We start from the raw sequence: 25218 nt of genomic DNA on the forward strand, positions 1-25218 counted from the left end.
GCTTCAGATAGAGTAGTTGCTTCGGTACAGTGGCACCCTATTCACACGAGGCTGGTTACAAACCATTAGTGTAGGTACTGTAACAAATGCTGAAGATCTGCATTTCATGTAGCATCAGTAGAAAAACAGCTAATGTTTCCAGTCAAATGACCTTGTTCTGATTAAAACATCTTTTATTGCAGGGGGAATGATGGAAGACCATGTCTAAACAGACTTAGTCTGTTGGTGTGGGAGGAGGAGAAGAGAACCTTATCTGTGCTCTAGGTGGGAGAAGAAAAGTAAAGGAAATGTAGTTGAGTGTGGTGGCAATTACAATAAAGGTGAAACCTTGGCCAAGGAAAAGAGATTATTGTTAAAATCAAAATTTAACCATAGAGAAAGGGAAGGATTACTTCATTTAAATATGCTTTGGTGTTTTCATTGTGCCCCAAGCAGATAGAAAAGTTGTGAAATCAGAGTATAAAAAAAATTAGTCCAATATTGGCAAATGCAGACACTGTCTGCCCAAAGTCATATGCAAGATGTTCCAATATAAAGGTCTGTGGCCACTGCATCGGAAAGAACAATAACAGCCTTTGAAACAATTGCAAGGTTAATAATTTTATTCCCCTGCTCTAAAAATTGATCTATACAGAAATTATTTCACTGGCCCTAGGTTTTTGTACTTAAGATTAAAGCTTTAAAAAAAAACTGAGATCAGATTTATAATGTAGGAAGCAGCAAATCCAGCTGTTCTAGTGGATAAAATGTCCTCTGCATCTTTGGTTACATCTGATATACAAAAAGAATACATTTACTCAACATTTCAAATTTCACATTACAATTCATATTTTTGTCACAATTCAATATAGCTAAAGTCAACTGTTCACAGCGCCAATTATTTTCTATTGCTAATAAATACACCACCACACCTATTAAAGTTTCCACATACATACAAAATACTTTATACTGCATTTAGATTCCCAGAAATTAATCGAGTTAAAAGTATGTACAAAGCTTCTGTATCTTTTAGATTCCTGATGCGTTCCAACAATTACACAAATGTTCTAGCCCAGTAGCAAATATACAGTGAACCATATGCTACTGTTTTTTTTAAATTAATTCTTAAAATACTTTATTACCTCAACCAATATTCTCCCATATCATCCTGTATGACCAATTTTAAAATGTACATATTGTAATTTGCTTTTATTTTAATTCAATCAAAACTATTTAATTAAAATTAGTAAGTTTATGGAATGTAACACTGCCATCTACTGAAGAATGCAGTCTTCTACTTGATCCAATTTACTGAGTCGTCTCCACGTATTATGGCGAGTTGCGTAAATGAGAAACATAGGCCTTTTCAGATGCATTTAACTGCAAAATAAAGTCAGAAATAACCCAATGCCGTTACTATCATAAAGCTTTAAACAGAGGTTACAGCATAAAACTTGCCTCACTTTTTCTATGTTTTGAATTTTACTTCAGCTGCAATGGACAGTCCACCTGAGAATCAGGACTCAAATTTTTTAAATGTAGAAGGCTATTGTATCCATCACTAGTGCATCAAAGTTGCTGAAATAATGAAACTTTTTTTCATAAAATACCATCAAAATTTACCTGTTTATCTCTTTAATCTCATTAAATTTGAACTTTAAAAGCACTGCCCGAGAATCCAGAAAATCCAGACTAACTCGATGCTTGAGCAGTCGGGAGTTTAGGACTTTTACTATATTTTGAAACAAGGCCTTGCCAGAGTTGAGCACATCCTGAAGAAGCTGTTAATTTGGCACAATTCTTAGTCCGTTGACATCTAATGATCATTCATTTTATCAATTAACCGTAGGAATAAAGATTGGACTTGAGGTTAGACTTGCCTGAGAATCTTTTTTGGGTGGGATATTTGGCTTTTGAGACAGTAGTGGCTTTTTTGAAATCTCCGGTTTCGAAGGAAGCTTCTCATCTTCCAATATTTTGTCCTGTGCTCCTCCCAGCTCATAATGTTGCTTTCTGAGATCACCAAGCTTCATTCGTTCTTGCTCCAGTTTATTTTCCAACTCTAGTACTTTAACCTAAATGTAAAAAAAAAATGTTAACACGCAAGAAATAAGGTAGGCCATTGGGCTCTCTATTCAAATTAAATGTTTGGATAACGTCTTGAAAATGGGTAGAAGATTTCAAAGATTCACTATGTATGGGAGGGAAATGTTTTATTTCGGTGCTTTAATATTGACACTTGGTTCCAAACACTCCAGCCATGGGAAACATTGTCCAACTAGTTGCCCTGTTTTAAATTTTGTATATTTCATTGAGAACCTATTTTCTAAACTTGTAAATTGAGCTATTTGTCCTCTCTCCTTTTTGAGGAACAAAAGAAGCCAGGAGCAAGCTTGTGACTCTGTGGACTCTTGCACACCATCTAGGTTGGGAGACCATCAGAACTGAGCACAATTTTGAATGGCGTTGTTGGTCACGTGCACTAAATGACAGTGAGAAAACTTTGTGTGCTATCTAGTCGTCAGTGTATTCTGGAGTGCAAAATTGCAGAGAACTGTGTTACAGAAAACTAAGTGCAAGGGAACATCATCTTACTTATGAGCTTGCTGTAAATGAGTGCTGAAGAACACATTTCAATTAGAAGTGCTGTCCCTCAAATGAGCTGTAGTTTAGCTGAGTAGCACAATCTAAAAATAATTTACCTGTGTTTCAATCTCCTGCTTTTTAAGTTTAATCCTTGAGATCCCTGAAAAATCCATTGTATCTGCAAAATATTGAAACGGGAACATCAATGTCCAAATCCAACTGAACACGATGCGAATATATCAAACTGCTGGCAAAACCCTGTGCCCTCATGGGATCGGTTTACCTTTATCTTCAATTTGTTCCTGTCCTGATTTTGTTGATGCCACTACATTAGCAGCCATTTCATTCACGTGTCTGGAGGCTTGCTGCAGTCGGGACAGGTTTCTGCTGCTTCGGTCTGCTTTCACCTGAATTACAGCAACAACGGAGGACAAGTTCATAAATCGGGCAGACAACTTGTGTTAGCAAACCAACTGACAAGAAATGGGGAAGGTTGAGTTGAGGGTGCAGCCAGTGAACTGAGAGAAGTGACAGAATTCCATCAACAATGGAACAGGGTGCAGGAATAAAGGAGTGTTATTGTTGCACAAGTTAGAACAACGTGCTAGGCAATTAATATGGAGAATTTGTAAGCCATCCAGAATGCCTAGTCATGTGCTCCATCACTGGTGGCGGTATTTTCCCCATATTTGCTTCTGGAGTTTTTGTTCCCCATTAGCAAATGCATCCAAGTAGATTAAATTCTGATCACTGGTAATGTTCTGCTCCTTGTTTTTGTTGTACCACTTCTGCCTTTTCCCACTGATTTTATTGGTCTCCTCACCTTTGATGCAGCTACAAGCTGGGCTGTACTGGCGGCCACCTCGTGTGAGCAAACAATTAATTCCTCGTACTTTCCGGTCTTCAAGACGACTTTATCAGCTGAATCTCTGGATCAAAAGCAAACAAATAGACATTCCTTGCAGATCATTTCATATCCTTGCCCCAAAACCTTAAACACGATTACCCAAAGTGTGAAATAAAAATCCCAACAATCTGCAGGGCAACTGTCAGTGATTATGGTTACATTTAATTTTTTTTAAACTGAAGAACCTAATCTACTAAACGCTGATTTAGAGTTTTTAATATTTTGAAGCATTTTCCTTGATGAAGCTGCCGAACCCCCAGAAAATGTGCTGCTTTACCCTCCTTGCCAGAAGGAGTGCGGAAAGGATTAACAACACTGGTGAATCTGCCATGTGAGCAAACTGTTAGGAACATTCAATTGGCTTTAGTTTTTCAGCAAATCAGTTTTTGTTCGTGAGTGCCTGTCTTGCATTGACTAGCAAATCAGTGTGGATAGAGATACTTTCCTCCATCTCTTATTCTGAATTTCTAACGCTTAAAGGTTCCATTATTGACACGTAATACTACATTTAGAATGTGACATACATGAAATTCTTTAACTTCTGTCCACTGTAAGGCAGAGACATCACTTGTCCAGCACCCCATGTTCCTAGGCGGTCTTCCCTCCAAGTACTGACCAGTCCCGTGCCTGCTTTACGGCCGAGACCAGACCAAACCCAGGTGTATTCAGGCACCACCCCCATCTTCCTCATGGCTACTGAAATGTGCAAAATTCAAGAAAAGCTCGACCGGTTAGGGGGATGCTTCTCCTGTACGATCAGTTTAGGACTGGGTTCAGTCTCAGAATAAGGGGCTGGTCAATTGGCACCAAGGCACAATTTCTTCAATCATTTTTAGAATTTACTACCCTGGAGGGATGTGTGGCCAAATTGCTAAATTCATTGATGTTTCCAGAGACTGGTGTAACCAAAGGAGCGAGAAGCATGGTAAAAGATTAGCTACGGCCCAGTGGAGTTTACTAAAGGCCCGATGGTCTACTCCTGCTGATGTTGTCTGCTTTAATTCAACAGGGTGGCTACAGAATAGCAAGTTGGTCATTAACAACAGTTGTTGTTAATTAATGTAAGATGGGTGTGAACGCAGAATCTAAAAATAAATTTAAGATTCTAAATAGTTTAGACAGTGAAAGAATAAACCCCGATGAAGGTTCAGATTAATTCCCAGAATATATCCTTGTTGAATGTGGCTGGTTTGATCGAGGTTTCTAAGGTAGGAACTGGGCTGGATGGGTAAATGGAAAGGATCCGCGAAGACTAGACTGTGAACTGGGGTGGACCTGCAGAATGCCTGAACATTAAATAGGGCTGTTCTGGAAAAGACTGACTGCAATCTGCAGCAGAAGAGAATTTCATGGGTGCAACTTGATCCAAATGTGATAAATTGACCAGGGCCAGATGCTGTTTACACTCAACCAGATGAATTTTGTGACAGCTAACCAAAGTTTTATTCCACCTGCACTGTATGGGTTTTTAAGTTGGAGACCAAACGTGATCTCTCTAATAAAGTGGAAGTAAGTGGTTTCCAAGGCTTGAGAGCAGTGAGTAAAATTAATCAGGGTGATCAGACATTCTCAAATGCCACCTGGTGGATAGCAGGGATTTTTATTAAAGGTGTCAAGATCAATTGCATTTGCATGGTTATAATAAGTTACCTTCAACATCAATAGCATCCCACTGCATTGTTCTAAATATGGTAAACAGTACTTCTCCCAAAACAATGCTGGGTTTCAGTAAGCCTTTTAAATGAGCTGGCCAAGCGCAACATTATAAAGAAATTCTATAATTTTGTTGACAGAACATTTTTTTGAAAATTTTATTTATTAGTATCTTCCATACATTTCAAATTAACTTGCAATATCATTACATGTTAGATACTAAATAATTTTCACCATCCTTAACCCCTACAGATAGAAGAAGAACATGTTCATCGTAATAATTAAACCACATTAATAATATATTTCTTGATGAAAGTAGCATATTTTCGGGGGGGGGGGCGATTATATTCATAAATCTCATATGGCTCCCAAATTTGACAATTTATCATAATCATCTCTTCTAGAAGTAATTTTTTCTAATGGGAGACAATATTTCATTAAACCATTCTATTTTTACATTATTTTCAATTTCCACGTTTTAGCTACATACTTTTTCACTATTGCCAGACTCAAAAATCTCTTTTTGTATTTATCTAATACCAAATTAATGTCTTCATCATCTATATTACCCAACAAAAAAAATTCTTGGATCTAATTTAACCTTCACTTTTAATATCTTCTCTAACATAACGCATAATTCTTTCCAGCAATCTTGTACCTTTTCACACAACTGTACTGAATGCAAGAAATTTCCAACCTCTTTTACTTCTAAAACACTGAATAAATTTTTCTACTCCATTTGTAAGATATGTAATACATTTGATGTAAAAAAATTATATTGAACCATTTCATATCTAGTATTGATTGTATTAGTTACACTATCTCTACAGTTCCATCCATATTTCTTGAATTTGTACATTTAAATCCTGTTCCCACTTCAATTTAGTTTTATACAAATCTTTTTCCTTTATTTCTTGTAATTTATTATACAGAGTAGTTATAAATATTTGAATAATAAAGGTATCTGTTATAAACATATTCAAATTGACTATGCTCCAGAAGTCTCAAGTCCATTCCTACTTCTTAAGACACTTTATCTCCTACATATTTTCCCGATCTGTCCATTTTTGAATTTAATGTCAAATTAAAATCTCCTCCGTCAAAATTTTACCATTGGCATTTGACAGTTACATAAAAAGATCTTGCATAAATTTACTATCTTCTACATTAGGAGCATATAAAATCAAAAAGGTCCAATTTTCTGAGTATATTTGACATTCTACAATAACATGCCAGGTCCTTTTCTACATTTAACATTTTTACTAGTACAACTTGCACCTTTGAATTAAATGAGGCTGCCACTACTTTACCCATCTAATTCCTTCTCCACTAAATATGTTTGTTTTATTTGATTTTGTATCCTATTGACATTAAAACTCATAGTTAATCTTCCCAATAGTTTTCAATCAAATTAACCCCCTACTCATCCTCCAAATCCCCCTTTAACATAACAAAGGCATTGTACTTTATTATATCTATTACACCAATAAATGTGGAAAATAGAAAAGAAACAAGAAATGATAGAATACCCCAAAAAAATTCCCTTTTTATTGCCCTTATTTATAGGAGTGGTAGTCCAGTCTACACCTGCACACATGATTCAGTGGCAGCCAGCAAACATTCCCTTTGCCCCCCCCCCTCCCCCGCCCCTGAATTTTGTGCTAACTAGCCTCTACATACATCTTCAGTTACTTCATTACCTATTAATATTAACTTAACTCCCTACCCTTACAATTAAAGAAAAGTCAAATAAAGATATCTTCCAGTTTTACTGTCAAACCAAACAGTATATCTCCTCATCCCTTACTTTCCATCTTAACAAAGATTCAGCAAAAGCTTTGGTTTCATCAGGATCTGAAAAAAATTATGCTAATCATCAAGGAAAATTTTCAATACAGCAGGATATCTCAAAACCAATGCATATCCTGTCTTCCACAAAACATTTTTAACTACATTAAATTCCTTTCTCTTTTTCAACAGTTCAAAACTTATATCCGGGTAAAAGAAGGGCTTGTTTCCATTGTAGATCATTGGGGCTTGTCTTGACTTCGCTAGCTTTGCCGCTATAGTTCCAACACTCTTTCAATTATTCCTCTAAATTGTTCCATTCCCAGTACTTGTGGTATCCAACTTTGTAAAAATTTCTTCATATCCTGGCCTTCACCACCTTCTCTCAGCCCCACAATCTTGATGTTAGTTCATCTCCTGGCTAAAATGCTTTTATTATTTTTGATTCTGCTTGCAAATTTTTCACCTGATCTTTGAGTTGCCATATTTCCAATTCATTTCCTTTTATTCTTTCTTTCATAGCTTCTAATTTCCTGTCCATTTACTTTACGGTTTTCTGCACCTCGCCAATCGCATCTCTAGTTTCTGTCACTTTATCAGATATGACTTTAAGAGACAGTTGCAATGATTCTTCCAGATTACTCATAAAACATTTTGACCTAAGAAGCCAATAATAGTTTCTTTACCAACCTCTCTGAATCCTTGTTCTATGTCCGATTCAACTTCTACCTCTATCAGTTCCTTACTTGGTTCCCCCAGAGCTGTCAGGTTCAGGGTTTTTTCTAGAAGTACCTCTGTTTTTCTTTCTTCTCTGCACCTGCACAGTATATGTTCTTCAGTTACCAGAGGCAAAAGAGCTCAAGGTCTCCCCAGCTATAGAGGACCCGGCTCCTCTTTTGGGGTAGGCCTTATTTCTTTTTCTGGTTCCAGTGCTGTAATAACAAGTTTTTCCTCCTTTGATGGCATCCTGTTCTTCAACATTTCCGATGGTTTCTTTCCCTGTCCTTTTAAACTTTTTCTTTTAAAACGTTTTCCGGGAGAGTAGGGATTAGTTACTAACTCCATGTCATCACATGACACGCCCCTCTGACAGGACAAATTTAAATGAGTTTTAAACTTTGAGTGTCAGGTTAAAACTCATTCTAGCCCAAATAAAATGTCTTGAGGACTAAAAAGTTCAAATCATTGATCGAGAAATAGAGTAAGTCTGAGGAAAACCACTATAGAGAAGAACAATCTGTGAATAATTGAAACATTTGTGCACTCAGACTTTTGTTTCCAGATTCCATTCTCAAAACAACAGAACTAGGTTCACTTTAATGAAGAAGATTGAAGGCATGGAATGGAATTGCAGACCCAACAATGGATTTTGATATTTAGCTGAAGGAATATACATTTTAAAAGGGGGGAAATACACACAGTATGGTTATGTATATAAAATATACGTAAAGACACGTATTTATATATATATTTTTTCTTTGGCTTGGCTTCACGGACGAAGATTTATGGAGGGGTATGTCCACGTCTGCTGCAGGCTCGTTGGTGACTGACAAGTCCGATGCGGGACAGGCAGGCACGGTTGCAAGGGAAAATTGGTTGGTTGGGTTTGGGCGTTGGGTTTTTCCTCCTTTGTCTTTTGTCAGTGAGGTGGGCTCTGCGGTCTTCTTCAAAGGAGATTGCTGCCCGCCGAACTGTGAGGCGCCAAGATGCACGGTTGGAGGCGATATCAGCCCACTGGCGGTGGTCAATGTGGCAGGCACCAAGAGATTTCTTTAAGCAGTCCGTGCACCTCTGTCTCAGTGGCCAGTGGAGAGCTCACCACAGAACACGATCTTGGGAAGGTGATGGTCCTCCATTCTGGAGACGTGACCCACCCAGCGCAGTTGGGTCTTCAGCAGCATGGATTCGATGCTTGCGGACTCTGCCAGCTCGAGTACTTCGATGTTGGTGATGAAGTCATTCCAATGAATGTTGAGGATGGAGCAGAGACAGCGCTGATGGAAGCATTCTAGGAGCTGTAGGTGATGCCGGTAGAGGACCCATGAGCATGGGTATGACAATGGCTCTGACAATGGCTCTGTACACGCTGATCTTTGTGTGTTTCTTCAGGTGGTTGTTTTTCCAGACTCTCTTGTGTAGTCTTCCAAAGACGCTATTTGCCTTGGCGAGTCTGTTGTCTATCTCTTTGTCGATCCTTGCATCAGATGAAATGGTGCAGCCGAGGTAGGTAAATTGGTTGACCGTTTTGAGTTCTGTGTGCCCGATGGAGATGTGGGGGAGCTGGCTGATGGAGGACCTCAGTTTTCTTCAGGCTGACTTCCAGGCCAAACATTTTGGCAGTTTCCGCAAAACAGGACCTCATGTGCTGGAGAGCTGGCTCTGAATGGGCAACTAAAGCAGCATCGTCTGCAAAGAGTAGTTCACGGAAAAGTTGCTCTTGTGTCTTGGTGTGAGCTTGCAGGTGCCTCAGATTGAAGAGACTGCCATCCGTGCAGTACCGGATGTAAACACCGTCTTCATTGTTGAGGTCTTTATTGGCTTGTTTCAGCATCATGCTGAAGAAGATTGAAAAGAGGGTTGGTGCAACTGGAGTCTTGGTTCCTGCACTTGAACTGAATTGTTTTATGCCATGTGTAGCAGAATAGTAGATATGGAATGATTAATTTTGTCTGCAATCCAGGGAAGTCAGATAATTCAGCAGAAACTAATAATTAGGGTCTTAGTGTTTGTATAGGAACTACAGTTGTGCTTTTTGGAATGGTCACCCCTTGTGACTGGACTCCCACTACCTACAAGCAATGGAGGCTTGAAAAATTGTAAGTAATAATAATGTCTTTCAGAAACCCGAGGTCCTGCCTGAGGTAACGGCCGCATCGCGGGGAGAGACAGCCAGCCGAGACCAGGCCTGCCCGCACCGAACACAGGCCGCCGTCGCCAGGCAAACCCTGGCAGCCTGCACAGCCCGACTGTTGGCAGCCGAGCCCCGGGCCGGGAGCGGTCAATGAGAACTGTTTAGTGTATTTCAGAGTTTAATACACATTTCAAAAACCAATAGTCTAAACACTAACAACTGTGAACTCCATTGCAGAGTTCTCTCCAGTCTTAAAAAATTTTCTACTAGAACTTTTCTTTCTGATCCTCAACCAATGCTGCATCCCCTTTACTCGGCCGCGGCAGGAGTAAACGCACGCAGGCCGATTCCAGGGGCGCACCACTCCATAACTGTGGACAGCGATCGTAGATCTCCAGAAATGGTTCGACCTAAAAGAGGAGGCAAGCCTCATCAGCCCGGTTAGGCAACCTGCATAGGAGAAGGTCACTCCAGTGTGTGATATATATATATGTAAACCATATAACAGTTTACAGTGCAGAAACAGGCCATCTCAGCCCTTTGAGTCGCACCAGTTCACTTGAACAACTCCACTAGCTCTCTGCCCATAACCCTTCAACCTTCTCTTTTGGGAGATCATGCCATTCTGCTACCACTCGCTAGAGAAATATTAGAGGATGCTTTTTCACTCAAAGTTTTGCCCCCTTACCCTTAACTCAAGCCCTCTTGTTCCAACCTCCCCTGCCCTCAGGGGAAAGAGTCTATTTATGTCTAGTTTATCTATTCCTTTCATAATTTTAAATACCTCTATCAAATCCCTTCTCAGCCATCTACGTTCCAATGAATAAAGTCCCATTCTCCTTAATCTCTCCCTGTAATCTAGATGCTGTAAGCCAGGCAACATCCTTGTAAATCTTCTCTGCACTCTCTCCACCTTATCTATATACTTTCTATAATTTGGAGACCAGAACTGAGCACAGTACTCCTTAACCACCCTGCCTACATGGGAATCCACCTTCAATGAACTGTGTACCATAACCCTTTGTTCCTCTGCAAATGTCCTATTCTGGTTATTTTTACCGAAATGCAGCACCTCGCAATTGCATGCATTGAATTCCATCTGCCATCTTTCAGCTCACTCTTCCAAACAAACCAATTCCTTCTATAATCCAAGAAAATCTACCTCACTATCCACCACTCCCCCTATTTTTGTATCATCCGCATATTTGCTTACCAAGTTAACCACACCCTCCTTTAAATCATTAATATAAATGATAAACAACAAGGGACCCAGCACTGATCCCTGAGGCACCCCGCTTGTCACAGGCTTCCAACCTGACAGACAGTTGTCCACCTTGACTCTCTGCTGTCTATCTCCCAGCCACCTCTGAACCCATGTCACAATCTCTCTACTAATTCCTAGTGACTGAACCTTCTTTATTAACCTTCCATGCAGAAGCTTATCAAAAGCCTTACTAAAATCCAAATAGATCACATCCACTGCTCTACCTTCATCCACCTTTTTTGTCACTTCCTCAAAAAACTCAACAAGGTTCGTCAAACATGACTTTCCTTTTACAAACCCATGCTGGGTGCCCCTAATCAATCCCTGCCTATCCAGATATACTATCTTGAAGAATACCCTCCATAACTTTCCCCACCACCGAAGTCAAACATACCGGCCGATAATTACTTGGCCTGCACCTAATGCCTTTTTTAAACAACAGAACTACATTCGCAACCCTCCAATCCTGCGGTACCACACTCTCCTCCAGTGATCTTTGAAAAATCCCATCAGGACTAGGATACTTATCCACCTTTATTGACCCTAGAAGCTCCAAAAACCTCACTTTACTAATCTCTATTCTCTCCATAATTAAGCCATTTTCCTCACTTAGCCCAACGTCCCTTTCCCTTGTGAATACAGACGAGAAAAAATTGTTCACTATCTCTCCCATCTCATACGGTTCCTCACATAGTCCACCAGTCCCATCATCCAGTGAACCTACTCTATCCTTAACCCTCCTTTTACTGTTCACGTATCTGTAAAAACCCTTAGGATTCACTTTCACCTTATTAGCTATGGACTCCTTATACTTTTTGCCTTTCTAATTTCCTTCTTAAGGTTTTTCCTGCAATCTAAGTAATGATCATACGTCTCCTCAATCCCCTGTTCTTTATATTTAACATACACACACATATGTATATATGTGTATGTGTATATATTTTTTATTGTTTTATATATATATATATATATATATATATATATATACACACCATCTTATATTTCATGTATATAAATATTTCAGAAATTTTCCTCTGTGCCTGAGTTGAAGTAATTTGTTCATTAGCTTGACATTAGGCTAAAGTCCGCAGGTCACTGTTTTGTGTCAATGCTATTTTTTTTTGCTCTATTTATACCACAACAAGCATTTTCCATGCAATACTAACTTCAGTGTTAGATGTAGGTATTTTCTTCACAACTCCAAATACAGAGACAAAGCATCTTTCCTATTATTGTTGCAGTCAAAGAACAAAAAGGACCTCGAATAGTTGGGGCTGGTACTTACACCAGCTGTGTGGCACCCCATCCCACAGCTTTGGAGGCAGAGATTAGTCCTTCTGTCCACCGAGAATTCTTTGCATAGAATTCTTTTGGAGTGGCTGCTCCCTGTAAAGGACAATTATTACTTGACTAAATACAGCAATTATCCTTTTCATGCTTCAGAAGGCAAAGCTGGTCCTCGTGCAATAATTTTAAAAGTGCTTCCCCTTGAGGGTAGGGGAGATTGGAATGAGGGGGTCATAAGTCAAGGATTAGAAGGCAAAACTTTAGAAGTAACATGAGAGGAAGCTTTTTCACTGAGTGGTGGCTGAGTGGAATGACCTTCGGGAAGAGGTGGTTGCAGCAGGGTCAATTCTGTCATTTAAGAGGAGATTGGATGAGTACATGGATGTAAGGGGGTGAGGGTTATGGGGAGGGAGCAGGTAGGTGGAACTAGAGGAGTTTCACTTAAATCAGTGCAGACTAGAAGGACCGATTATGACCTGTTTCCATACTGTAATTGTTATATGGTTATTTGGTCAGTTCTCCAATTAGCTTCAGATTATTTTACATTCTTAAATCTCTCTAAAGTAACAAATTGTGAGAAGGTGAAGTCTGCAGACAATTTTTTTTCCCCCCCTTTGGTGGGGTCCTATTGAAGGAATAAGTAGGAGGAGGTTGGGAGGGTGAGTTTAAATACAAAGGGTTGAAAATCACAATGGGAAGTTTGTGATTCAGGCAGAAACCAATAGATCAATTTAACAGTGAATGCTGCCTACTATAGCCAATGCAAGAGGGGTAGTGTGGTGGATTGGGATGCCACCTATCATTCTCAAGTGAATACCGACTAGTGTACTTACTCTTCCACCTTCCACAATCTCCTTCTGTAAGCTCGTTGAGGCCATCACCAACTGCCTTATTGCCTGAAATCCAGAAAATGCAAGTTTAATTCAGTAACGTGGTCTAACATTCGAATGAGACAACAATGAATCTGGATCAAAAAGTGCAGGTTCCACCAAATATAACTCGCTGCACCAGACTTTAACTGGACCAATATTTCCTCCACGCGATTCATCACCCGAAACAACCAATTTAATACTACTCCACAACAACTGTTTGCCAAATTCATTTTTACATGCAGTAATTAAAAAAGGCCTTAAAGATGTGTTCATTGGAAGTAGCATCAAAACTACCACTGCCACAGGACTTGCTTTCTGACAACACCAAAACAGTGTATGGTTCTTACCTTCATGAGATTGGTGCAAGAGTTTAAGATTCTGCAATGAAGAAGCAATACAATGAAAACCTCTGTACAGTGGTTGAAAAGTCCATTTAGTTTTTAAATAAACTGGGTTTGTGCATGGCTCTTTTTTTTACTAACCTTTCATTAACTTCAAGTTTCATCCCAGAGCTGCCCTGTCTGGCTTGCTTCATCATTTCCTGCAGTTTAAAACAACATTAAGGCTCACAGCTCTGCCTGAGGGTAAGATGTATTCTCCAGAAAGCAAGACAAGCTTTCCAACACTATCCTGCTGGCATATTTTAAACCAGTAAGAATGCCAATAATATTTGCCATGGGATTCTGAGTTTGCTGTTTTGGAGGCAACCAAAGTATAATTTAAACACCTTTAACAACCCAAAAAAAAAGGGACTTTAAAACAAGCCTTTACACCCTACTGCATTTATAGGCATCAATGTTTATATCAAAGTTCACCACAATCAATTAATTATCAACATTTAAAAATAGCAAGCCCTCACATAATAGCTATTTAAGAATAGAGTAATTAAGTACTGAATTCATTTGCTCTTGATTATTGAAATGGATTTATAAAGCTTGACTTCAATGCATAGGAACTCAGAATTGGATATCACCAGTAACAACATTGTAATCTTTAGCTCTGACTGCCTGGGATCAGACTAAGATGGAAGAAACAATTGACAAGAAAACTCCCAGAAATGTGTGCAAGGGCATTTGAGAGATAGTTATTCTGTACTAAAAATAAAGTTTTCTGAAAGCTTCTATTCTTACTATCAGAATAAATTGCAAATAATTTTAGGCATTTCAATTTAGCAATTAAATGAAGGAACATTTCCATAACGTGATCAGCTGCTTTTGGGGAAGGTAGATTCTGCTATACCTCAATCCTCTTCACTGCATCTTCAATGGCTGCCGACGTTGCTGCCATCTCTTTATCCACTATGTCACCAAGCTCTTCCTGTTTGATATCGATGCTCTTGGGCCTCAGTTCCTTAAGTTTTAAATATTAAAAACACTTACTGAAGCTTAATCTTTAATGTGAAAATTCCACCCCCCCCCCCCCACAAAAAAAGTCAGGATTCTGCAATAAAACCACGCTCAGGATTCCATTATCTGGGCGCTTTCAGACAGGGAAATCTAGGAGTCCATCTCCGAAAGTGCAGTCACGACAGTCAGGTTGTGATCAGATTCAAGTGGCTATTCCACAATGGAGACTGATGGGATGCAGGACGAATTTGACGAGAACAGAAGCAGTTCAGTGGGGATTTGGTGTAAACTTCAAGAAGGAAAATTAATTTCTTTGCAAGGTGAAGATTCAGTTGCTGTTGAGCTGTTACTTTGTTTAAAAAAAAATCCAGTTTACAAATTGCAGATACTTTTTCTAATAGTGTTGCAGAGGAAAATTATGGAAGGTGGATGAGGCCACAGATCAATCAGGATACAACTGAATAAGGGCATTTGTCTTGGAGATTGCTCCTAATCTTGTATTCCTACCACTGGAACAGTAGCTTCCGCCCAGATGCATTGCATTTACTGGTTTCGTAGCAACAGCCTAAGAATCCAATACTGCCTCCTCATGGGGGGGGTCAGAGATCCAGCTCAAGGGATTTAAAACTGAAGCAAAAGTTCTCCTTGATGCATGTCAATAATTTCCCTTTTAAAGTAGAGGAATTGGATCTCAATTTGACCAAGATATTAATATTCCTTCTTGAAGTTTACACATTCTTTCTCATAAGCTCAGTCACATCCCAGTGTGGGGTTTCCAGAGATCACTTCTCATTTGGAAGTCCTCGATTGATCATACCTGCCCAAGATCAAGAATGCTCTGAATCACGCTCCTCACAGCAGCAGCTTCTGCATGGGCAACTGATTGCTTCTCCTTCAAGTCGCCCAAATAGCGTAGACTCTCCTTTCCACACTCCCTGCAGGTGTCTGTCAGCCCTGCGCAGATGGAAAAGAGATCATTTTTAGAAAACTATTTTCAATGGTGCTCCATTAGGAAGACTGTAGTGATTAGCTGCAAGAATTTTCCATACTGACTTCATGTATGCTTTGGGCCTAGAGAGCTGACTGCTAACGAGACCACAGAAATAAATTCTCGAGTAGTTCCTCTAACGTCTCAACTCTGCAGCTGAACGGGAATTCAAGGTGAAGATTAATCTTTGTTCCAATCACTCGGGACAGACCCACTACTCACGGTCAGCGTGATCGGTTGGTGCCAGATGGGAAGTCGCACTGCCGTTCACTATGGTGTCGGCAGCCAAGTGTGCGAATCTGGTCAATGCTTGCAAGAGGCTACTGGCATCTGTGGGAACCAATAGAAAAAAAAAACCTTAACACAGAAGGGAATAGTTAGTCAACACACATTAGAAAATGATTTTCACATTGCTTTCAAAATGCTACAATGAGATGAGCCACTTCGTAAACCACAAACAAGGTATTTTTGACATTGATCTGATACTAAATAGAGTCTTAATAAGCTTGGACTCCTCAGTCACAGTTTGCCATTCTAATCCCAAAGTCCTGGATACAACCCGTGTCTGTGTTGAGCCAACTAATCTCAATGCAGAAACAAGGAGAGAGAGTAAGCCACTCAGCTCCTGTAGATCTATTCCATCTACCAGGGGGCAGTGGATGCAAAGACTCATGACCCTCATTCCTGTCTTAAATGGACAACTTATTTTTAAAAAGTGACCATCTAGATTTTCCTTTGAGAAATTATCTTCTGTAAAACCAACCTCAGATTCTTGTATTTTGAGTCACTCAATCCTAACCTTGTCCAAATCTTCTCTCATAAGGCAACCCTGCCATTCCTTTCCAATGATGGGAAAATCCAGAACTCGGGGCCATGGTTTGAGGATAATAGGCAAACCATTTAGGACCGAGATGAGGAGGAATTTCTTTACCCAAAGGGTGGTGAATCTGTGGAATTCATTGCCACAGAGGGCAGTAGAGGCAGGTTCATTAAATATATTTAAGAGGGAATTAGATACATTTCTTCAGTATAAGGGTATTAAAGATTATGGAGAGAAGGCGGGGACGGGGTACTGAACTTTAAGATCAGCCATGATCTCGTTGAATAGCAGAGCAGGCTCGAAGGGTCGAATGACCTATGTTTCTATGTAACTGAACCAATGCATTCACATCAATTAAATAAAGATGCAGTGTTGTACATGTTGACTCAACAATCCCCTACATTAACTAAAACATAACCTCCATTTATATTCAATTCTTGTGGCAATTGATGACTTTTTATTTAAAAAAAAATCACTAACTGCTCTCAGCACCAGCATTTGCAAATCATACTCTTGGGGAGTCCAGCTCCTTTGCAGCTTCAGGGCTCTTCAATCTCTCACCGTTTAGATAACAAGCTTTTTTTTTATTTTCCCAGCCAAAATGAACAATTCCCACTTTTCTACATGAAGCTGCATTTACCCAATCGTTGCCCTTTGCAGCTTCATATATCATCTGAACATTTTGCAATCATACCGCTGGCATCTTTCATATACCATATATTTCGGCGAATAGACAGAGTCTTGAAACCCTCAAAAATCACTCAAAAAATGGGGGTCAACTTATGTGCCAGATATACTTTTGAGACTTTAAATTCAGCTCAAACTACTGGACACGCACTTGGTGTATAAATCGACCCTGGAAGCACCTCGCCACCACTCTCCAGCATCTCCCCACTGTCAGGTGCTGCCAATACCACCCAGACATTCTACAAATGAAGAGACCGAGGTCACTGCTCCTGCTTGGTAGGCCAAGGTTCCCGATCCCGCCGGGAGAACGAGGTCGCTGCTCCTGCCCAGTAGGCCCTGGTTCCCTCCGGAAGAATGAGGTCACCACTCCTTCTCGGGAGAATGAGGTCGCTGCTCCTGCCCGGTAGGCCCAGGTTCCCACTCCCGCCAGGAGAACAAGGTCGCCGCTCCTGCCCGGTAGGCCCAGGTTCCCGCTCCCGCCATGAGAACGAGGTCACCGCTCCTCCTTGGTAGGCTGAAGACTTGGACCCAGCACTGTTTGGCATCTTCCCAGTCAGAAGCTAGCGTTTATTTTAACTTGCTGGCTTAATTTACAGCTTTGTTACTTTGCAATTGAAGTGTTGTAACAAATTTTGGTTAGTTGCTGGGAGGCCCGGACAGCCCAAAAATTGGGGATCAACTTATATGCCCAATATATAACAAGACCATTAAAATGTGGCTGAAAAAGGGGGGGGGTGGGGTGGGGGGTGGGGGGTGGGTTGACTTTTCTGCTGGTCAACTTATCCGCCGATATACGGTCACTGTATCATCTCTTTTTGCATTTTAGTGAACTGTGGGATCTTACAACAGGCACTGTTTGTAAGGAGCTTGTACGTTCTTTTCATGACCTGCATGGGTTTCCACCAGGTGCTCCAGTTTCCTCCCAAATTTGAAAGACTTACAGAGTTGGTAGGTTGATTGGGTGGATAGGCCGGAAGGGCCTGTTACCGTGCTGTCACTCTAAAAATTTAGTGTTTTTTTAATGTAAAGTTTCCAGAAAATCATAGACCAAAGAAGAGGTTAAACAACTAAAACTCCTGGTCCAATAACCCTCTGCCAGAATGTGAGTATTTGTTACGTGAAGAGCAGTGTCCATAGTCTTGCAATGTGTGATCAGGAAGAAATCAGCTTAGGAAGAGATCATTGCAGAACAAGCATGCTTTGAATCTTTACACAGCAAAATAAAAAGGGAGGAGAGGTTATACATTGGTGGGTAATCTTTATGAACCTTTAATAACTTTTTGCTGAAGGTTAACTAATGCAGAACCGCTTTAGCGCGCACCTGAAAACAGAATGTTTCCAGCCTCTTTGAATCAAGGTGAATTTGGCTTTCAGAATCCTAGCATGCAAAAACAATTTGACTGTTATCTGTACCAAAAATGGGCACAAGACAGAGGTGACTTTACCTGTCATGTTCTTCAAGTACCGTGAGTGTCCTTGTTGCATCAAGTTCACCGATTCCAAGGCTGCCTCTGCCCTATTGATTAAGTAATCTACAAAAGATGAACAAGATAATTTCTGCAATAAAATAAGTCTGGTTCTGGGGCGTTCCCATCATTGGGCAACACCAGCCTGCACAAAGCTGTCACAAAGATCTGAATGGCATTCGGAAGCAGGTTTAGAGCTCTGCTTTACAACCTTCCCCCACCTGGTGACAAAAACCCAGTGTGCAAACAATGCAGGGGTACTGGTTTCAATCAACTTTATCACTAATGGATCTCCAAAACAAACTTCTAAATGTGAACTAGAAAGCAAGTTTACTTCAATAATAGATGTTCTGGAGTACTCAACTGTTAGTTAATGAACAAGCTGCTCATCAGAATTCTGTGCATTTGTATTGGTACACCACTGGCTTACTCCAGGGGGCGACCTCTGTACCTGCAGAAGAGCATGGGGACAAGACAACACCTGGCCGGCTGTCAATCAGCCGACCTGAATGGACCAAGCCCCACCCGGTCGGGTGTCAATCACCCTCCGGGATATAAGCCAGAGCTCGCCCTTCAAAGACAATCTCCGAGCTTGCAACAGTATTCCTCATAGCCAGCTCTGTGGAAGTTTATGTCGAATAAAGCCTGTTGAACAGACTTTATGTTTTGTGTGTTTGCTTCTGTTCGATAGCACACCACAGCATTAATACCCAATATAGGATAGAACTGAGCCGTGCTCAGTGTGATGGTCTTGGAGGTGCTGTTACTGATCCAGACTGCCTGACGTCTCCCCAACAGGAAATTAGGAATCCAATTGCAGAGGGAAGTGCTTAGACCCAGCGGGCTCAACGTCCCTATCAGTTACTGTGGTTTGATTGTGTTAAATGGCAAACTGAAGTCAATAAACAGTATGTGAATATACAAGTCTGTGTTTTGCAGGTAGGTGAGGGCAAGATGGAGGGTGGTGGCATTGCCAATAGAGAGGTTGGATCTGTGAACTGCAGGGGGTCCAGTGACAGAAGCAGCAGGAGCTTGATGTGCCCCATGATGAGCCTCTCAAAGTACTTCATGACACTAGACGTGAGAGTGACAGGGCGGTATTTATTGAGGCAGGACACAGACAACTTCTTCGGCATGGGGACAATGATGGCAGCTTTGAAGCACATTGGGACCACGGCGCTTCTCAGGTAGATGTTAAAGATGTCGGTGAGAACATCTGCTAGCTGAGCAACACATCCCCTGAGCACTTGGTCAGGAATGTTATCTGGTTTAGCTGCTTTCTGTGGGTTGACCTTGCCTAACTCTCCCTACACATCTGCCACTGCAAGACACAGCATCTGATCATTTGGAGGAGAGGTGAACTTCGTTTATCCACCACCTCGTTTATCGCCACAAAGCGCACATAGAAGTTGTTCAGTGCATTGTCCATCTGTTTCCACCTATTACCTGCCTCCCATCTCCATGTCCTCATCATCCTTGATCCACCTATCACCCACCAGCTCATGACTTGTTCCTCCCTCTTTCTATTCCATTTCCACTGGGAGTCCTGATGGTCTCAACCTTAAATGTCAGCAATTGCTTTCCCCTCGACAGAAGCTGCTCAAATTTCTGTTTGTCCAAGTTTGCTTTATGTTCCAAATTCCCCAGTGTTTAGGATGGAATTATGTTGTATATTAGCGTGCAAAATTAAGTCGGTAAATGGGAGAGGGTAGAAGACAAAAAGGGAAGGGTTAGCGTAGAGGTTACTGCAATGCCTTTACAGCTCCAGCGATCGGGACAGGGGTTCAAATCCCGCCTTATCTGTAAGGAGTTTGTATGTTCTCCTCATGTCTGCATGGGCTTTCCCTGGAAGTTCCAGTTTCCTCCCAGCGTTCAAAATGTACCAAGGATGTAGGTTAATGGGATGTAATTTGGGTGGCATGGGCTAAGGGCCGAAATGGCCTGTTACCGTGCTCTTTAAGGAATTTCTTAGAGACTGGAGGTTTGTCAAGAGTTTGTCATTAGAGTTGATGACAAAAATAAAGTGCCACTTTAAAGATGGAAGGAATATGCTGGTAGAGATCAATTGTCTCTTTGACTTGGGTGTTTTGTTGAAAATTCTAAAGCTTGTCTATGATGTAAATTTGATGGAAAGCTGATGCACCGAACGTACAGCGGATCGTCAAGTTTGTTTATGATGCAAGTTTGTTGAAGAGCTGTAAATTGCTACATAGATACTGGGTGCAAATCTCAGTCTTGGAATTATTACAGACACCATGTGGATCAGTGTGGACAAAATGCACCCAAATATTTAAGAGACCTTGAAGTTTAGTTTGATTTAATTTTAGATGAGAGACGGATCTCACAGGATAATTCAGGCTTCTTGAACAGCTCAGTTTGTCATGCTCTCCTGAAAGGGTGATTTCAATTGCCCATCAGGCACCCTCAAATGCATCCAGTTGTTTGCAATGTGCTGAGTGTTCCAAGTTCAGATTTATTGTCGAGTACATACGTCACATCAAACCTTGAGATTCTTTTCCTGCAGGGCCAGGCAGAATTTCCAACTAATCAGTAGTTTTAAAAAAGAACTGTACTCAGGAAAAGATGCAAATTAGACAAGAAGGAAGTGCAAACAAACTGGAATACAGAAAATAGTAACTCGATAATAAATAATGTTCAGAGCAAGACTATTTGAATTGTAGTTTCATCTGGTTGTACGTGTACCGTCAGATTATAATAAACTTGAACTTCTAATCTCTCTACATGTGGAACGTATGGGGAAATACTCCCCATTGTGACTAATGTGTTAAGGTGGGTCTGGGAATCAGGGGACAAGAGTGGATGGAGAGGGCAGAAGGAGAGGGAAAGCCCCGAGGGATTATGTGGCGGAAATGGAATTGATAGCATTGCTCCAGGAGCCAGAACAAATACGAAGGGCCAAATAACCTCTTCCCATGCTATTACGCACGAGAAAATCAGTGTGGAATGAACACATAGAAAGTGAAGAAACATCATCATCACCATAGAGAAACGCAAGGAGCCAGGACGATTGACGTCCAGGCTGAGTCTTGAGGCCTATTTCGAACAATTTTAAAATCATAAACATCTTTGGAATAACATTTTGTTGCATTCTTGCAAGATTACAAATGGCGTTATTCTCCCCAAAAACAACTCAACTGGAGTTCCACAGTGCCGACGTTTAAACTCAGGCCCACATTTGTACCTGGAGAGCTGGTGCATCGAACATGCAGCGGATCATCAAGCTTTGCGACAGCGTCTTGAATAATGTTCTCAGCTTCCCTCACTGTCCCCTGGATCATGTGGAACTGTTCGTCCAGAAGCTTCTGTTGAAGCAGCTGCTCGCGGTTTGACTGAAATACAACAGGTAGCACCCAGCTGGATCATTTTCGGCAATGACTAGAGGTGAGAAAAATTAATGTAACAGCTTACCTGAACACTACCTTAGCCCCATCATCACACTTCCCACTCGTCTCAGTAACCCCCTTATTACCCACACCGTTCACATTGCCACAGCGCTAATGTGCAGTTACTTCCTTCCCCACTTCCCCTCCATGTTCTTTTTATAAAATGGTTCTTCCAGTTAAACAAAGAAGCCTGCTTGGGCAATCGAATTCAACAGTTGAAGACAGAGGAATAGTTGATTGGACAATCGCACCTAGGTGGCAGGAGGAGGGTAGATGGGTGACAGACAGAAAGTGCAGGTTTACCTTGTGACCATTTCCCTCAGTAACAAGTATACCATTTTGGATACTGTTGGGTGGGGGTGGGGGAAATTACTTATCAGGGACAAGCCACAGCGATCAAGTCTCTGGCACAGAATCCGGTCCTGTGGCTAAGAAGGGAAGGGAGAAGAGGTGAGCTGCAGTGATAGGGGATTCTATAGAAAGGGGGACAGATAAGAGGTTCTGTAGAAGAGATCAAGCATCCTGGATGGTATGTTGCCTCCCTGGTGCCAAGGGTCCGAGATATCTCAGATTGAGTTCATGACATTCTCAGGAGGGAGGGTAAGTAGCCAGATGTTGTGGTCCATATCGGGACCAATAACATGGGCAGAAAGAATGATGAGGTCCTGCAAGGAGACTTCAGGGAGTTAGGTGCTAGGTTGAAGGACAGGACCTCCAGAGTAGTGATCTCAGGATTGCTACCAGTTCCATGGACTAATGAGGTTAAAAAATAGGAGGATAATGCAGCTTAACACATGGCTAAAGACATGGTGTAGGAGGGAGGGGGCTTCAGGTTTCTGGATCATTGGGCTCTCTTCCAGGGAAGATAGGACCTGTTCCGTCTGAACTGGAGGGGGATTAATACCTTTGTGGGAAGGATTGCTAGTGTTGCTCCAGGGGGGTTTAAGCTAGATTTGCAGGGGAGGGTAACCAGAGTGCCAGAGCAGATAGAGGAGTGGAGGAGGGAAAGGATAATGTGAAAATTGTATGCACCATTAGATGTCAATGGGTTGAATGTGATTGAAATGTTCTCAGATACATCTCTTTCAATGCAAGGAGTATTGTAGGAAAAGCAGATGAGCTTAGAGCGTGGATTCGTATGTTGAATTATGACATTGTGGCATATGTGAAACTTGGCTGCTGAAGGGGCAGGACTGGCAGCTCAATGTTCTGAGCTTCTGTTGCTTTAGACACGATAAAAAGGGGGGAGGAGTGGCATTGCTCATCAGAGAAAATATCACAGCTGCGCTGAGGCCGCACAGACTAAAGGGCTCGTCTATTGAGGCTATATGGGTGGAGCTGAGGAACAGCAAAGATATGACCACACTCATGGGGTTATGTTACAGTCAAGAGAATTGAAGGGCAAATATGTGGAGAGATAGCAGACAGCTGCAGAAAACTAGTGGGGGATTTTAATCGTCTACATATTGACTGGGACTCCCATACTGTAAAAAGACTGGATTACTTGGAGTTTGTCAAATGTGTCCAGAAAAGTTTTCTAAATGAATATATTGTGACAGATTATGATATGTTTTAAAGGAGATAAATTGGGTCAGGATTTTTAGTGCAGGTCACATAGAACATTTCAAAACAGATCTCATTTAAAATACTGGAGCTCTGCTCAAGCCAGACAGGGAGGCTCCGAGTGCCTTTGCAAAAACTTTGGGGAGTGCCCAAGAGACTTCACTAACAGATTGTTGTTTTGAAAAGCAGCAGATAAAAGAGATCAGAGGTCACAGGCTGTCTGGAGTGCAGCTTGCTGTTCTAGGAGGGTCATGTGGTTTTTGCAAACAGAGAGAGAAAAAAAATCAGGCTGATTTCTCTGAGAGAGAGAGAGATCAGTTCTAAAGTTCAGCAGCAACAGCTGGGAATGGAACAGGACAAGCTGGCAAGCTTGTGGAAAAATCCCATTTGGAAGACGGGTTGTGAGTTCTTAGTTCAGCCTGGTCAAAGCCCTGTGGTCCATACAAGAGGAGATGACAGGCTACCTAATGTTTCACTTGAAATAAGGGAAACAAAAAGGAACTCTGTGGTGACCTGAAAGAAAGAGATTATCATTTGGAAAACCCTGAGGGGGCAAGTTTCTTCAGCAAGACACTGAAGTGGCTGGTTACATGGAATCAGTTGTGGGTGTCCAGCGAATAACAAATCGCTCTCTCTGAAAACTGACAAGAACCTGAGTGGTAACCATTTACCTTTCAAGCACCAAAGCCTGGTGAAATTCATAAATGTTAGATTCTGTGCACAGTATAAGAATTGCCTGCAACCAGTGAACTTGGAGAAATGAGAATGGACTGTGAATCAAAGAACTTTTCTGAACTTACACACACATTACACGTGCACTTAGAATTAGAAGGGGGGGGGCTAACGTAGGTTAGTTAATAGTGATAAGTTAAAGTGTAATTCTGTTTTTATGTTTAAAGATAATTAAAAGCAACTTTAGTTTAAGTAACCATTTGTCTTAGTGAATATCTATTGCTGCTGGGTTTTGGGGTCCTCTGAACTCATAACAATATAGGAGTACCAACTGGAGAGAGCAATACTGAATCGAAGGAATGAGACAGGACTGGTGACAGAAGTATGTGAAGGGGAATATTTGGGTCCAGTGATCATAAGACCATTTGTTTCAAGTTAATTATGGAGAAGGTCAGGGTTAGGGTTGACCCTGGGGTTGAGATTCTAAATTGGAGAAAGGGTAGTTTTGAGGAAATGAGAAAGGATCTAGAATGTGTGGAATGGGATAAATTGTTTTCAGGCAAGGATGTGTGAGGTAAGTCGGAGACTTTCAAAACTGAAATTTTGAGAGTACAGAGTTTGCATGTTCCTGTCAGGATTAAAGACAAAGTTAACAGGTATAGGGAACTTTGTTTTACAAGGGATATTGGGGATCTGGTTCAGAGAAGAGAGGTATCTTGCAGGCATAGACAACACAGAGCAAATGAGGTACTTGAGGAGAAAAGAAAATGCAAGAAAAACCTCAAAAAACAAATCAGAGGGCTAAAAGAAGACATGAGGTTGCTTTAGCAGACAATGTAAAGGAAAAGGGTTTCTACAGGTATATTAGGAGCAAAAAGACAGCAAGGGACAGATCAGAGTGGTCAGTTATGTTTGGAGCCAAAAGAAATAGGAGAGATCATAAATGTTTTTTTTTACCCCATCAGTATTCATTCAGGAAACAGCCACAGAGTCGTGGGATGTAAGGAAAACAAGCAGTGAGGTCATGGAATCTGTACAGATTAACAAGGAGAACGTGCTTGCTGTCTTACAGCAAATAAGGGTAG

General features: G+C 41.1%; 1 protein-coding gene across 2 annotated transcripts in view; it reads right to left on the reverse strand.

Moving 5' to 3' along the window:
• Positions 1-584: 584 nt before the first annotated feature.
• Positions 585-25218, reverse strand: part of LOC138761314 (huntingtin-interacting protein 1-related protein-like) — a 186950-nt gene continuing 162316 nt past the window's right edge. For both annotated transcript variants that reach the window (XM_069933217.1, XM_069933218.1), the window contains 14 exons: positions 21697-21844; positions 18474-18560; positions 15744-15851; positions 15351-15487; positions 14427-14537; positions 13670-13728; positions 13535-13565; positions 13149-13211; positions 12314-12414; positions 3389-3494; positions 2849-2972; positions 2682-2743; positions 1860-2054; positions 585-1359 (listed from right to left, as the gene is read on the reverse strand). In XM_069933217.1, coding sequence (XP_069789318.1) covers positions 1309-1359; positions 1860-2054; positions 2682-2743; positions 2849-2972; positions 3389-3494; positions 12314-12414; positions 13149-13211; positions 13535-13565; positions 13670-13728; positions 14427-14537; positions 15351-15487; positions 15744-15851; positions 18474-18560; positions 21697-21844 — 1383 coding nt within the window. In that variant the 3' untranslated portion in view covers positions 585-1308. The remainder of the gene's footprint in view (positions 1360-1859; positions 2055-2681; positions 2744-2848; positions 2973-3388; positions 3495-12313; positions 12415-13148; positions 13212-13534; positions 13566-13669; positions 13729-14426; positions 14538-15350; positions 15488-15743; positions 15852-18473; positions 18561-21696; positions 21845-25218) is intronic.

Source organism: Narcine bancroftii, chromosome 4 (assembly GCF_036971445.1).
Source record: "Narcine bancroftii isolate sNarBan1 chromosome 4, sNarBan1.hap1, whole genome shotgun sequence".
Taxonomy (NCBI): Eukaryota; Metazoa; Chordata; class Chondrichthyes; order Torpediniformes; family Narcinidae; genus Narcine; species Narcine bancroftii.